The sequence below is a fragment of the Paramormyrops kingsleyae genome, chromosome 17 (genome assembly GCF_048594095.1).
Source record: "Paramormyrops kingsleyae isolate MSU_618 chromosome 17, PKINGS_0.4, whole genome shotgun sequence".
Classification (NCBI taxonomy): Eukaryota; Metazoa; Chordata; class Actinopteri; order Osteoglossiformes; family Mormyridae; genus Paramormyrops; species Paramormyrops kingsleyae.
In genome coordinates, this window is record NC_132813.1 from 21,929,851 (window position 1) to 21,945,438 (window position 15,588).

General features: G+C 38.9%; 1 protein-coding gene across 1 annotated transcript in view; it reads left to right on the forward strand.

The window, feature by feature from the left end:
• The window catches only part of hsph1 (heat shock 105/110 protein 1), a 16,848-nt gene continuing 1,260 nt past the window's right edge, over window positions 1–15,588 (forward strand). The window contains exons 1-16 of the mRNA XM_023826054.2: window positions 1–746; window positions 7,713–7,770; window positions 8,048–8,188; window positions 8,610–8,732; window positions 8,986–9,085; window positions 9,174–9,307; window positions 9,375–9,619; window positions 10,088–10,316; window positions 10,422–10,528; window positions 10,637–10,770; window positions 10,875–11,086; window positions 11,903–12,004; window positions 12,727–12,867; window positions 14,091–14,216; window positions 14,734–14,841; window positions 15,181–15,300. Of these exons, the coding sequence (XP_023681822.2) occupies window positions 640–746; window positions 7,713–7,770; window positions 8,048–8,188; window positions 8,610–8,732; window positions 8,986–9,085; window positions 9,174–9,307; window positions 9,375–9,619; window positions 10,088–10,316; window positions 10,422–10,528; window positions 10,637–10,770; window positions 10,875–11,086; window positions 11,903–12,004; window positions 12,727–12,867; window positions 14,091–14,216; window positions 14,734–14,841; window positions 15,181–15,300 (2,187 nt within the window). The 5' untranslated portion in view covers window positions 1–639. The remainder of the gene's footprint in view (window positions 747–7,712; window positions 7,771–8,047; window positions 8,189–8,609; window positions 8,733–8,985; window positions 9,086–9,173; window positions 9,308–9,374; window positions 9,620–10,087; window positions 10,317–10,421; window positions 10,529–10,636; window positions 10,771–10,874; window positions 11,087–11,902; window positions 12,005–12,726; window positions 12,868–14,090; window positions 14,217–14,733; window positions 14,842–15,180; window positions 15,301–15,588) is intronic.

Here is a 15,588-nt window from a genome sequence, read left to right on the forward strand (position 1 = left end):
ATCACGACGTGCATGTCAGCGATGTTTATGCTCCATTTGTGCTGACCGACTTCGCTACTTACCTTTTGCTTACTTAAGCATTTGAGAAGAAATCTCAGAACATAAACCCTGGACCTTTCGGAAGCAAAAATCTTACACTGCGTTTCGAAATTACGAAAATACCAGCTTCTGGTAAATTTTGGAGTCATCCACAGTTTTCTTTCGAGCCACAGCCTTCATTTCCCCATACCTCATAAACACTGCCAACTTAGACCACGGGTAGATTTGAACCCGTTTTCTGTACAAAACACAACTCTGAAATATTATGAATGACGCATGCGCAGTAGAACTGCGCAAATTCGGGCGTCTTGTTGCCAAAGCAACAACGGAAAAAAACCAGCCGCACTGTACTGTCCCTGTTACTTTCTCACTGCTCAGAAAGATCTAGAAATAAAGCAGCGGCCGCACATTCATGGGGATTCAAGAGACTTCTGCAAGGATCAGGAACTTTCTAAGAAGTTCATATAAATGGTTAGAGGAGAAACCCAACCCTCTGATTGCAGAGTGTTGAAGGAATATCCTCATCCGAAGAAACTAAACGTAGGCTACTATACACAGTGTACTCGTTGACAGTCCAGATTACTTGGATGGATTTAAAATATGGCAGTTGTTGGATTTGATATTGGATTTCAGAACAATTACATCGCTGTAGCCAAAGGTGGAGGAATTGAAACGGTGGCAAATGAATTTACAGACAGATGCACGCCGTAAGTTATTACTTTTTGCTTTGTCATGGATGTCACTATTACATCTTTACTATCATTTAATTTCTACATTATATCTTATACAATTAAATGAGTTATCAGTGTATTTTTTATCTATAACATATTTCATTTGTAACCAATAATAGGCCTACGTATGACTGAATAGTTCTTGGGATTCCTGTGCGATATGTAGCCTACCTTAAAGTAAACAGACTATCAAATAATTGTGCACGAAATATAGCAAGCTAAATAATATTGATATAAATGTAAATGTAGTAATATTAAAATATAAATACATAATATTCATCAGATTGACATAAATGTCAATAAATAAAAGTGTAGCTTAATATTAGCGGTCATGCAGATTCATCCACAAATTTCCAATGGCCGCTTTTGGAATAATGGTTATTGAATATCGCATCATCTTCAGAAAGGTAAGGACCGAAAAGAAAGTAATGTCATTTTTATTTCCAATCAATCAAATGGGTCATTCCATGTCAAATCATCATACTTTCAACATTCTTATGGACCTCCATTCATTCCCATGCCATTCTGATAGACTTGTTATGGATCATCAGGATGTGCTTTTAGTAGTTCAGCCTGTGACAACAGCAGGATAGACATACACAATTTCAAGCAAACACAATAACTGCATCAAAGGCTCTGATGGACTATAAATTGAGAATATAGCAATTGTATGTTCTTACATTCCTACTTTCCCTTTAAATGGTACTGCTTGTATATAAGTTATGCATTATTACACCAATGTTGAAATTCTTTCCTTGCCCTAGTAGCATAAAAGCCTATCTAGTTTTTTTATGTTTGTTACTTTTTCAGGTTTTTGACAAATGAAGGCCCTTTTTAGTAGGCCAGTATCTAGTCAAAAGTGTAAACTAAAGAAGAAAATAAACTATTCTGATTGTACCATCAATTCTCTTTTTTTCCGGTTTGGCAATGTTGTCTTTTTATTCATTTTTCATAGTAATTTTAAATTTTTCAATTTAAATTACAGTATATTCCCACAGCTAGTTCTGGCAATAGTTGTAGTTGTCATGAAAAATAATTCTGTACCATGCATTGATCATTAACTGCTATTCAGCATTGTAAGGAGTTGTGGTTTTGATACACATTTCAGATAAGTAATCATATTTCAGCAACAACTCAAAGACCAAATTATCTGGAGATGTTCATGACATTATGAGCTAATTTTAGTAAAAAAAAAATCAATTTTGAAATATGTTTCTTTTTTGGTATTTATTTTTTAATATTTTAATCAGTTATCACATAGTAATTATTCATATGGGGATGGCATATTATTTGTTCAATATATAGAGCTGGACAATAGCTTTAAAACAATATGAAGACCATTTCTGTGCAGCTTACATTAAGGTAAATATAGCCAGTCATAATCCCCCCCGAAAAAAGTTAAAATTTTGTTTGCTTAAATCTCCCTCAATATTGATCCAAGACATGCCCAGTTTCAGTTTCATGACTTACTTATGTGACCAAATGTGCATGCCAAATTTTGTTAAAATCCATGACGATGAGGTCCGAAAGTGTGATGATTTGCAATGGAATGACCCAAACGTTCAGCATTTTTTGTTTCGGAGTCGGGAGAAATTGATTAGTTATTTAATGTAGCCTAGTTTAAAATTAAGCTAAGGTATCAACACTTACTGTTTCTTTTGCTGTATGCTTTTCATGAAATATATTATAGGTTTACAGTATAGTTTCAATAGGTTGTGACAGAGTTTAGTTTTCAGCCGAACGTCATCGCCCACTAATTTCTATTTATTAAAGCACGTGTTACTGCTTCCATGTGGTCTATCTAGATGGTCTGAGTATGCGAGTTTAGTCAGTAATTTAGAATTAGTAGCGTAAACCTTATCAATTTCCGTTGCAGAAACCAAGATTAGTGAGCATCACTTAATTACCATGGCAACAAATGCAATGAACCAAACCTATTTGAGAGTTCGAGAGCAGGCTTCGTTGACAGTAATTCTGGTTTGCCGGGCAGGGGGGCTGCAGCTCAGTCATCCTCATTATTTCCAATTTAGCAACTTTTTTTTTTCTTCAAAAAAGTGACGAGCAACAAATCTAACAACTTCTAGGACAAACTTAAAAATCACAGAGTGATCATTTAGCATGTAAATATAGGCATAGTGGTAATCACAGCACAGCCATTGACAGACTACCTCTGTTTTGGCGATGTTGATGGTCAGCCCCAATATGCTATTTGCCTTCACTGCTGCATCAAGGACAGTCTGGAGGTCCTGTGGGGTGTGAGACACAAGAGCACAGTCATCTGCATACTGTAGCTCAAGGACCTTCACCCTGTGGAGCTTGGTGGTTGCTTGCAGCCTCCTCATGCTGAAGAGGTTTCCATCATGTTAAAGAGTACAGGTGCTAGTACACACCCCTGCCGAACCCCTGTTTGCACAGGAAAAGGGGCAGACTTTTGTCCTCCTATTGTCACCCTAGAGGTCATTCCATCATGAAACTGCCGCAGTATGTTGACAAATTTGTTGGGGCATCCAGTCCGGAGCAGGAGCAGGCATACGCACAAGGCTAATGACACATAATGCAGGACAGGTGAGAATAATAACCAAATTAACCAATCAATGAAAACACAGGACAACAAGCAACAGGTGGAAACTGAAACACTTAATACAGAAACATAAACCATACACAGGGATACATTGCAAGGATAATTAAAGCAAAACCAGAACAGAACATAAGCAAGGCAAACCTAGGACAAGAACACTAAAAAAAACAACAACAAACACTCAAACACTGGGGAACAATAATCCAATAAATACAAATAAACAGATGAGGCTGGTTTCTAGCCAGGCTCAAACTCATGACCAGAGCTGCAACATTTAGTGACTTTTTGAGCAGGCTTTAGCCATTTTTCACTGGCAGTTTGATTTGGCGTGCTTATTTCTTCAAGAGACGGTCGATATAGTGGCAGAACTAATCCGCGGAGCTTCTTTGCATTCCCCAGCGAATATCTTTGTTAATGGTATTGTTTTTCATCCACTCCATGATTTATTCAGTATTGTTCCCATGGGATCAATAAAGTGTAATTTGATTTGATTCAAATTTATCTTAAATATTTGAGCACCAATTTTCAGATTTCACACACCAGCTGCACTCACATATTTAGAAACTTAATATATCGCCTTGCATTTTTTCCCTACTGAAAGTTTCTCATATTGGGGTGACCAGATAATCCATGCAATGGAGGACACTTGAGTTACTTCAAGTTTTATAAACTACTGTAAAACTGACTTCTGTGCTTGGCTAAAATATTTCAGTTCTTCTAATACTTTGACTGGTTTGTTTTCTTGAATGAAAGATTCATCCAGCTGTTTCAATATCAACATTAGTTACACATGCATGGTTATAAGAGACTGATCATTCAACACAGCACAAGAACTCAATGCTGAAGTGAAATCCAGGTTCTTTTAATTGAAATGGTAGTTTATAAATCCTGCTCTAGCTTAAAGTGTCCTCCCTGACACAGATTATCTGGTCAACCTGTTACGTAATACAAGAGATGCCAAACATTCTGACAAGCAGCAGCATGCTGGGCAAAATATATTTAGCTTTCAAAAGGGTATTACTTATTTTTGCCGTTGACATGACCTCTGACAATAATTAGGATAGTTCCGCCAAATTGCAGGTGTGTTGTTTATTACAGAAATGTGTATTGGTGATGGCACCTGATGATTTATCACTGTAAATAAATATAATTGTCTAAATATTGTAGGATTCACTAATACCCTTGACTGTCTACATCTAGGGTGTCAGACTCAGCAACTGAAAGCACCATATTTAAAAATCAATTTGTGGGCTGACCAAGGCATATTAATTAGTTAATAAGAGTATGACCCTAACTTTGTAGATATTTGGTTGAAATCTTTACTATATGTAAATGACATCTACAAATGTGAACTCAGTAGTAAACATTATTCCTTGAAAATCTCAAATGTACAACTGAACAGCTACAGTAGGCTACAATAAAAAAAACCTCTCAAAATATAGAACTAACTCAAATGCATCCACTGGGCTGATGAAGTATTATTCACCTGCTTTTATCTGCCAGTCTCCCCTGGATCCTACTTTTAAATGAGAAATAGGGTGAGTTCAGTCTCAGGAAATCGAAACAACCAGATTACAACTGGAATGTTTTACTGAATGTTATGCTAATTCACTGCTGTTGAACTTGCGGGTGGGGGGAGGGGCGGGAAGAGGAAAGGCATAGTGCAGATTGACATAGGATGATCTCTGCTTCCGGGGTAGGGCTGTGATGGTGCACATATTCACCATGTGCCATTCGGTTACATCGTTTTTGGCTTGGAACGCCAAATGAATCAACACATTTCTTGACATGGCTACAACCTAAATTCACAAGCAGCTGATAAACATGGAAACCATTATGCTAATACTGACTGTTATCTGGGTACAGACAGTCATAATCAGCAGTTTGGGAACATTTGTTTGACAAGACCAAGACTGTCTGTCACCTCTGTTATGCCAAGCCTAGGTCAGTCTTTGTTGCTGGAAGCACATCCAACATGCTAATTCATTTGAGACATCATCGTTTGAGTGTGTGTATGATGGAGCAAGGCAGAAAACGCCTCGCAAGTTAGTCTCCCCATGGCATTTTATTACAAATAAAACAATAAAAGTAAAAGATAAAGCATCAATATTGACTAGCAGTGCTAATCAAAGGCACTGTGGAATGGAAATGTTTTAAGCCTGGTTTTGTAGGTGGCAACATTTGATACCTTTCTAACCTCCTTAGGGAGTCCAGTTCAAGTTATGAATAGCAAAAATACACTGCCCAGCCAAAAAAAAAGTTGTCAGTTGAATTTTTCGTTGGACCGCCTTTAGCTTTGATTATGGCGCACATTTGTCATGGCATTGTTTCCACAGGCTTATGCAACATCTCACTCTTTATTTTCATCCAGATTTGCATTCATTTCTCCCTGAGATCCTGTATTGACAAGTCAGTTGAACCCCTCCATAAAGCCTCCTTTATCACATCCCAAAGACCTTCAATGAGGTTAAGGTGTTGACCAAGTCATACGTGAAAATGATTCCTCATGCTCCCTGAACCACTCTTGGACTACTCGAACCCAATGAAACTTGGCATTCTTGTCCTGGAATATGCCCATGCCAACAGGGAAGAAAAAAATCCATTGATGATGGATGGAGGTGTAACCTGGCCATTCAGTAGATTCAGATACTCAGCTGACTTTACTTTATTGCTGCATAATGTTGCTGAGCTGTAATAATCATCCAGTCATTGGTTCTTATGTATATGCTGATGTAAATTCAAATGGTGACGTTTTTTTTTGGCCAGGCAGTGTAGTTGAATGCCATTTGGTCTTGCTCACTTACACCTGAAAACAAATGGAAATGTATATCCCACTGTAATACAACTGTTGCATGGTTTCCTTCTTGGGACCAGAGGGTACCCCTACCTGAAGACCCCTTACCTGAAACACTTCAACCTAGCTTATACAGTAGTACGACCAGACCCAGGGTTACGATGACTATAGGGATACTCAAGGCCCAGTTCCAGTGGTCTCAGAGTCACCCCAATGAGCCATCACTGTGACATGTGTGGTACTGCATAATATTACCAGTCAGGCAAGAGTCCCATCCTGCTGTACCACACATTGAGGCAGAGGATGAACAACCCCTCCACTTTGCAGACCACAGAGATGACTTCTCAGGCATACAACTGCAATGTGCATTTCCATGGTGAATCGTATTTTCAACAATCTGCTGACGATTACTTCTTCTTGTTCCAGAAGATCATGCATGCTTCAGTTAACATTAACAGAGTCAAACTTGAGTAAACTCAATCCCTGAAGATGTAATCAGCATTTCTCAACCAATAATTATATTTCTGTTGTTTCAGACTCATTCATGTTGGTATTAAGTTTTAAACCCTAACCTGCTCTCTGGAATACCCCCTAAGTCTTTTTGAATGCATAAATAAGCAGCAATAAAACAGATTGGGCTGTCCCTCCTAAAAACATACAGTCAGTGTAGAATATCAATGGATTTCTGTTGCAGTGAACTCTTCTCTCATCAAAATTGTACAGAAATCTACATTCAACAATCTCAATAAGCAGAAATGCACGATATATCAGTTAGCATATCAGTATCGACTGATACTGGTATTGATCTGATGAGTAAGTATTGCCCATATTTAAACTTTATCAATAAAAATTAGCCACACCAGAGCTAAAGACATAACAACTAAAGTAAAGGATATGATTACGTTGCACAATCAGTCATTTTCCTATGAGAAGATCCACAATGGTTCACAAAATAATAGTTTTAAAAGTGACTCTTCAAATGTCACATTCATTTCAATATAAAAACATGAGATTTTTGTAACAATTATACAATACATGCTATGGATGTTAACATGTTTATGTGCAGTTCATATTAAAATGTTAAGCTTTATTGTTTCAAACTGCATCTACACTATGTATCTGAATATTTGAATTCCATTTTAATTCTACTTCCTTAAATTCTAATTTGGATTGCATCCTACTTTGAACCACAATTCAAATTCAGGAATTGAATTGGAATTTTAGGGCCATTCTCAATTCAGTTCTGAATGGTGCACAGCCCTGCTGCAAAGAGCCGCAGTTTAAGTCCCTTGCGAAAATACCAGATGATGGTGAAATGTCCATGGGACCATCTGCTAATGAGTTTGTTTAGAGAAAATCTGGCATCCTAAAGCTAAAACAAAACCAGTTTTCTCCACATAACTTTTTAAAAGACATGATTCATATTTTCTGTTTAGTAGTGACCGAAGAGTATGGAGGTGGACGTATACTGCATAAGCCAACGTACCAAAGCCAGGCCGAATTACTTATTATCTATGGATTTCGTTTTAGTTTTTTATTATGCATAAAATATTTATATTAATTCCCACAGGGCTGTTGTGTCCTTTGGCTCCAAAAACAGAAACATTGGAAATGAAGCAAAAAATCAGGTAATGATAAATCTATGCAGAAACTGCATATTCATCTTGAGTATTATTTTAACTGGGAAATTGTATAATTTATGCACGGTTTTATTGTACTGTAGAACTGGTGGAATTAGATCCAATTGATAATGAAAGTAATTCATCAAATGGAGTTCAACTTTTTTTTGTATTTACAGAGAAACAATGACTAGTCTTTTCCTGATAACTTTTAATAGCCCCTCCAAATGTATAATTAGCAGGATATGGTATGGTAATTTCTTAAAGATTTTTTATTTTTTTTAAGCTGATTACGAATTCCAAGAACACTGTGTTCAACTTCAAGAGATTTCATGGCCGGTCTTTTGATGACATCATTGTGCAGAGTGAGAGGGCTAATGTGCCCTATGACTTGGTCCCAGTAAATGATGGCAGAGTTGGAGCCAAGGTGAGCATTTTTACTGGAGAGGCCTGCACATCCAAGCACTGCAGCAGCATGATTGACTTCGGTTTGATTTCACTCTACTTTTGATTTGCAAATGTACAAGGAGATGCCCCATGACTTTATGTGGTGTTAACTGGATTTACAGTATGGACAGAAGAAACATTTGCATGTATGAATTACATAGGCCCTCCCTTCTAAATGGCCTTGCATTAAGATCCATAAAACTAGATGCTGCGTAAAATCATATCCAATAAGTATTTCCTAGCCTTGGGATTATATTGCGTATGTTGAAGTATAATTTTGATACTGGTTGGTTATGTCTAAACGTCATGTTAGCCTACATTATTTTTTCCTGGGGAAACTTAGAGATGTGGGAAGTGGCAGTATGGCTTTCTATATTTTGAATGTCTTGTTTTTGTTTTAGGTCATGTATCTGGACAAGGAACACCAGTTCAGTATAGAGCAGCTTACTGCTATGCTCCTGACAAAGCTGAAAGATACAGCTGAGGCTAATATACAGAAGAAAGTGGTAGACTGTGTCATATCTGTGAGTGTTCTGGAATCTTCTATGGAACAAATGCATGACAGATGCAGTCATTACACTTCACTTGCTCATTCAGCTATTAGAATGGAAATGGATCAGTGAATACAATTAAATTCCATTTCCAAAGATATTTTTAAATTATGTCCAAATTATTATTTTAATATCCATGGAAACAATGACTAAATCTGAATTACAAATTTCTGGATGCATTACGAATATCTTTTTTTTTAACATTCAAATTATTTGTGATGCAAAGGTTCCTACCTTCTTCACTGATGCAGAGAGGAGACGTGTGCTGGATGCTGTTCAGATTGCTGGATTAAATTGCCTGAGGCTTATGAATGATACCACAGCAGGTATTATACTCAGAAGTTTTGCTTGTGTGATTGTAACAATAGTGACTTTGAAGTCACACATTTTTCCTCTTCTCCTTTCCCTGATCAGTTGCGTTAAGTTATGGAATATACAAGGAGGACCTTCCATCCCCAGATGAAAAACCAAAAATTGTGATTCTTGTCGATATGGGCCACTCAGCCTTTCAAGTGTCTGCCTGTGCATTTAAAAAAGGAAAGCTAAAGGTAAACAATGGATAAAGTGAAGGATTTCGAATGAAACAGCTACTAAATCTGTCTTTGTCCTTGTCAGGTTCTAGCAACAGCATTCGATACTCATTTTGGAGGTAGGGACTTTGATCAGAGGCTGGTGGAGTACTTCTGCACAGAGTTTAATGCTAAGTACAAACTGGATGTGAAGTCACGGGTTCGAGCTCTACTACGTCTCCAGCAGGAATGTGAGAAGCTGAAGAAGCTGATGAGTAGCAGCTCTATGGACATTCCCCTTAATATTGAGTGTTTAATTGATGAGAAAGATGTCTCAGGAAAGATGAACCGGTATGAGCAACTCCATATTCTCTAGCTAAGGAACATATGGTGAAGATGTACTGTACTAAGACATAAGCTTTACATGCACATAATTAAAATGATCACACACAAATATCATGGCGTGGAAAAAAATACATAAATACTAAAAATATATAAATTCCTACCATGGATTGGCTTCGATAATTGGACTTGGACGTAGTATATAAAACCAAAGAGTGCTAACTGACTACATTTGCTAATGTTGAATAGTTGAATAGAATGGTTGAACAGAATGTTGAATAGAAAATCCATATCGTTCCTAGCAGCAGTACTACAGAAGATTACCATTATGAAAACATTACACATATTCACGCTCACACACCTTCTCCAGTTAGTTTTCTTGAACCATTTTAGTACATATCAAATTATTTGTGTCAAAAGATGTCTCACAACCTTTTTGGGTCAGCATGACAAGCATTTTTGTCTGCATTCCCATAGAAGCCATTTCGAGGAGTTGTGCGCGGACTTGATCGAGCGTGTCACAGTTCCTCTGGTGACAGTGATGGAGCAGGCTGAGTTGCAAGTCCAGAACGTGAGCGCTGTAGAGATTGTGGGGGGAGGCACCCGCATCCCTGCTGTCCGCGCAAAGATCGCCAAGTTCTTTGGGAAGGACGTAAGCTCTACGTTAAACGCAGATGAGGCAGTGGCTAGGGGCTGCGCTCTGCAAGTAAGCTCTACTGCAGTCACAATGTATGTTATTAAAAAAATCAAATCTATAATATAAGGACACTGATCACATGTTGGCGATTCTGTGTCTTTCTACTCCATCCAGTGTGCCATGCTTTCACCTGCATTTAAAGTCCGTGAGTTTTCCATCACAGACGTCACCCCATTCCCAATATCCCTCTCCTGGTCTACTGAGGGAGATGAGTTAAAAGGGTAAGATCAAAAGTTGCAGTTCTGGCTAACCTAAATACGTGGTTGATTGTTTAATGTTACTTGCCAAGCTGCACATTTTTAACTGTAATGTCTTCGGTCCCCATCTAGATGTCATGAAGTCTTTGGGAAAAATCATGCGATTCCATTCTCAAAAATGATCACATTCTATAGGAAAAACCCTTTTGTTCTTGAAGTGTCTTATTCAGACCCATCATCACTACCATACCCTGAGTCAAAGATTGGTAAGTATCACACACAGCTTCTGTTTTTAGCTGTAGTCAGAATATTTTCTCAGGAAATGTATACTCTGTTCATTAGCTCTAAATGGGATTCCCCTCCTACTCAGGTGAATTTGCAGTTCTAAACGTATCTACCCAGGATGATGGAGAGCTATCAAAAGTGAAGGTGAAGGTGCAAATTAATGCCAATGGGATTGTTAGTGTGTCCTCAGCTGCCCTAGTGCAGAAAGTGAAAGAGGAAGACTACAAGGCTTGCAGGGCAGAAAGCCTGGAGGAAGAGGCCATCACGCAGCAAGCAATTGATGAACTTGATGCTCAGGTACCAGGAGACTCATAGAGGAATAAACCTGTCCAGTCTGTCTGCTACTTTCCAATATATTCTCATTAGATGCAACACATACAAGCTGTCTTACAGTACTGAATCCCCCTTAAAATGATCACATTTGCCTGAATTACAAATGACACATATTCTTCCTTTTAATTTAATTTTTTAATTTAATGGTCATTGTCAACAGCACACAGTGTGCAACAACGAAATGTGACCTCTGCATTTGACCCATATGTGACTTTCGTGACATAGCAGGGGGCAGCTAATTCAGCGCCCGGGGAGCAGTGCTTGGGGATGGTACCTTGCTCAGGGTACCTCAGTGGTGACTTGCTGGTGGGGGACTCGAACCTGCAATCTTTCAATTACAAGTGCGCTACCCTAACCATCAAGCCACCACTGCCCTGTATGTATGAAAGAGGAAAGACAGAGATGCAAAACATTGCCTTACCAAGGACACAATTCACAATTCAGGCAAATATATTCATGTAAGGGGGCTTCAATACTTTTGCAATGCACTGTAATGCACAAGCCACTTTTCAAATAAATCCAGTTTGTTTCTAGAAAGTAAGTAAGCACTATACCTGTAAATACGTTTTGGAGAATGTTAGACAACATGTTACATTTGATAATGACTAACGGGGCAAAACAGCAGCCTAGGATCTGAACTAGAGGAACTGTGCAACCTTTGTATGGTATATTGCTTTTTGTGGTATATTTCTTGTATTAGAAAAAAATAGATGAAAACAGGGCCATTAAAGAAAAGGGGGCTGATTGTAAAGTCCTCTTGCCCTGGAACTGTGCTTCCAGGACAAGACACAGGAGAAAGGTGACTCCCAGTTGTCTGATGATATAGAAAAACAGCTGGAGCAAGAGTCTCCCTCTGTGGAGAAAGGTGACAGTCCTCAAAGTGTAAGTGAACGAGTTGGCCGTGAATATTTAAAGAGGAACATTTTTGGGGGTTGCTGAAAGATCACAGAAACTTGCTTAATATATACATATTAGTGATACATAATATCTGTTAGTCTAAGTGAAACCATATCTTAAGTCTTGACTTGGGTACGCCGTGCATCTTTGTCTTGGCAACCAGCCTCACTTGACTTTGTGATAGCTATCTTCGTGACTGTGGAATCTCATGTTTCTTGCAGTAACTTTTAAACGTTTGAGTGCCGTTAATTTTGCATTTAAGTTTTCAAAACATAGTGCTCCCAGTGTGTGCAGTAGTAACTTTGTATACACAGCGGCATAATTTAGATGGTTTGTATAGTATATAAAAAGATCTAGATAGGAAATGACAAAGCAATTTGAAATGCAAAGTACAGTACTGTTTGTTTAGAAAATGGAAATAAATAGATGTATGTCATCATTCAGGTTAGCAGACTGCTATGAGTAGAGGTTAAGGGTGCCCAAGTATTATTTGTGAATTGTCACATTATCACACCTGCCACCCCTAACTCTCACGGGTTACTCTGTACTGCTATATTGCTATACTAAACCCCTCCGATTACTCCTGATTATTAAGTGACTGCAATTATTTCTTGTTTTCGCTGCCCCAGCAGTCTAGCTAATGCCCCTTGTTTTTGTCCTCCTGAGCAAAATATTAAGGCAGGCAATCTGTTTTCCCTTCTGAGCAGCTTAATGGAGAGTGGAAAGCTCACCAGCCCCCCGACGCCAAAAAGCCGAAGATGAAAACCATGCATGTTGGTCTGCCTGTCAAAGCGAAACTGATGCAACAGCTGCGAAAGGAATATTTGAACACTTACGCACAGATGGAGGTATTGTTACTATGTTTCGGTATAAAAGAAAATAAATACTGTCTGAGCTGAGGGGTGGGTGTGTCATGGACCCTAATATAGTCAGTCAGCTCCTGTGATCTTTTGGATGAGAGCAACAAGGGAGAATGCCTTATATATAAAAGTACTGTGCAAAAGTCTAAGGCAGTCAAAGAATATGTTTATAGCTATTTGATGATGTGGTCCTGTTGGCTTCATCGAGCTGTGACCACCAGCATACACTGGGCTGATGGATGAGGATCAGCATCTCTAAGTCTGACGCCATGGTTCTCCACCAGAAAAGGGTGGATTGCCCTGTCTTGGTTGGGGATGAGTTACTGCTTCAAGCAGAGGTGTTCAGGCATCTTGGGGTCTTTTGTGAGGGAAGAATAGATCAGAAGATTGACAGGTAGATTGGTTCAATGTCAGCAATTATGCAGACATAGCCTGCTTTGGTTTGAGAGAGTTGAGTTGGAAGGCAAAGCTATCAATTTACCAGTCAGTCTATGTTTGTACCTTCACCTACAGTATCATCATACGTTCTATGTAGCAACTGAAAGAATGAGATAAAAGTGGTGGGAATGAGATAAAAGTGGTGGAAATTAGTTTCCTTCGTAGGGTATCTGGGCTGCTCAGGCTTAGAGACAGGGTGAGGAGCTCAGGCATTCGGAGGAGCTCAAAGCGGAGCCGCTGCTCTTCTGCATCGAAAAGAGCCAGTTGAAATGATTCAGGGATCTATGTAGGATACCTCCTGGACACCTCCCTGGGGAGGTGCTTCGGGCATGTCCAACCAGGAGGGGAACCCAGGGCAGATGTAGGACACAATGGAGTTATATTTCTTGGCTGACCTGTGAACGCCTTGGTATTCCCCCAGTGGATGGGGAGGAAGGTCTGCACATCTCTACTCAAACTGCTGCCCCTGCAACCCGGACCCAGATAAGCTGCAGATAATGGATGGATAAACATTGAGATATTTAGCAGATGCTTTTATCCAAAGCAACATACAATTGAGGAAACTTTTCTGAGGTCATAGCACAGGGTCAACCAGAGTCCTTGGAGTAATTGGTGTTATAGGCCTTGCTCAAACGTGCAGAGGTGTTACAATTAATCTGCTGGCCGTGGCATTTGAACCCGCAACCTCTCAGACATGGACACAGATCCGTAACTAACCAAAAGTGTTTGCAAACTATGACAGTGAATATCAATGTTCTGTCCGCCCCCCTCAGGGTGAAATGATACTACAAGATCAACATGAGAAGGAGAGGAACAATGCTAAAAATGCAGTAGAAGAACACGTATACTACTACAGGCACAAGCTGGAGGGACCTTTCCGGAAGTTTCTCAGTGCAGTGGTAACATACCTCCTTCTTAAGATACCACAATGGGGTACTGGCCCATAAAAAGATGACATCATAAATGCAAAAATAAACTATTTTCTTAGTAGGCATTAAAATATTTCTATTTATAAGTATCAATATATACAATGGTTGTGATTATGTGTTATGAACTGGCTCACTGTGCTCCGGTGTTTGCTGTGTTTCTGCAGGGAATGGCATTACAGAAATATAATTCTTTAAGTGGATTTTAATCTGAATAGGAATCATTCATCAGATTTTAAAGCAGAATTTCTTCCTATGTTGTTTGTAAATGGCAATAAATTAATGGTTTTTAAATGCACTTACATTTGATAATGCACAATGCACAACCGTTGCATTATTCTCCCTAATACTCTTGGTATATCTCTAATAGGACATAAACAGTTTGCTTTTTTTTTTACCTTGAATTGCATAGTATGGTGCCATTTAATTTATTTCTGTGTCTTTGGGACCTGAAGATGAATGTATGGCACTAATGGCAGCTGTTTTTCAGGATCAAGACAAATTTTGTCAGCTGCTGACTCTGACAGAGGACTGGCTATACGATGAAGGAGAGGATCAGGACAAACAGGTGTACATGGACAAGCTGGCAGAAATACAAGTAAGCCTTCCATTATTCATTAGCATAGACACACCCATTAACCTTCAATAATGGAAATGCTGCCTAGCGCTTGATCCTTATTTCGGCTGCTGGATAATGAGACTGCAGTTAAAGCTGAGCAATGTAATATTACACATTGATTCTGCTTGACACCAGCATATATTATTTGACTGGTTCAGTGGTCTCTGTATTAGGCATGCTCTGGCTGTTTGCCACTTCTGAACTCCTTCAGCAGCAGTGAGCGCCTAGTTCAGTCTGTTGGTGCCGACAGTCAGCCAGCACTGCTTCACATACATGGGTTTAGCCCTGTGGTTAAAAGCCCAATTGTTTGCTCTGCAGAAACTAGGCACGCCTGTTCAGGAAAGATACGAGGAAGCAGAGCAGAGGCCTAAGCTGTTTGAAGAGCTCACGTCCAAAACCCAGTCTTATGTGAAGATTATAGAGGACTACAGGAATGGGGTAAATATATTTGGTTTTCCTTATCTATCCTATTTTTTTTTCCTGTCTGTATTAAATATTTTTAACTCACTCATTTCGCACCATAAATGACATTAAAGAAGACGCTTCTGCCATCTCATTAGCATTTGATATGGAGGTCATGTTTAATTGAAGGTTTCTATATTAATCCCACAGTAGGCATTATACAGCTATCAAAGCCATTACTGTGGGTTTCCAGAACTGTGCAAACTTCGGCTTTCTTACAATAGATTGTGATTGGCTAATTAGCTATTTGGGATTATTATTATT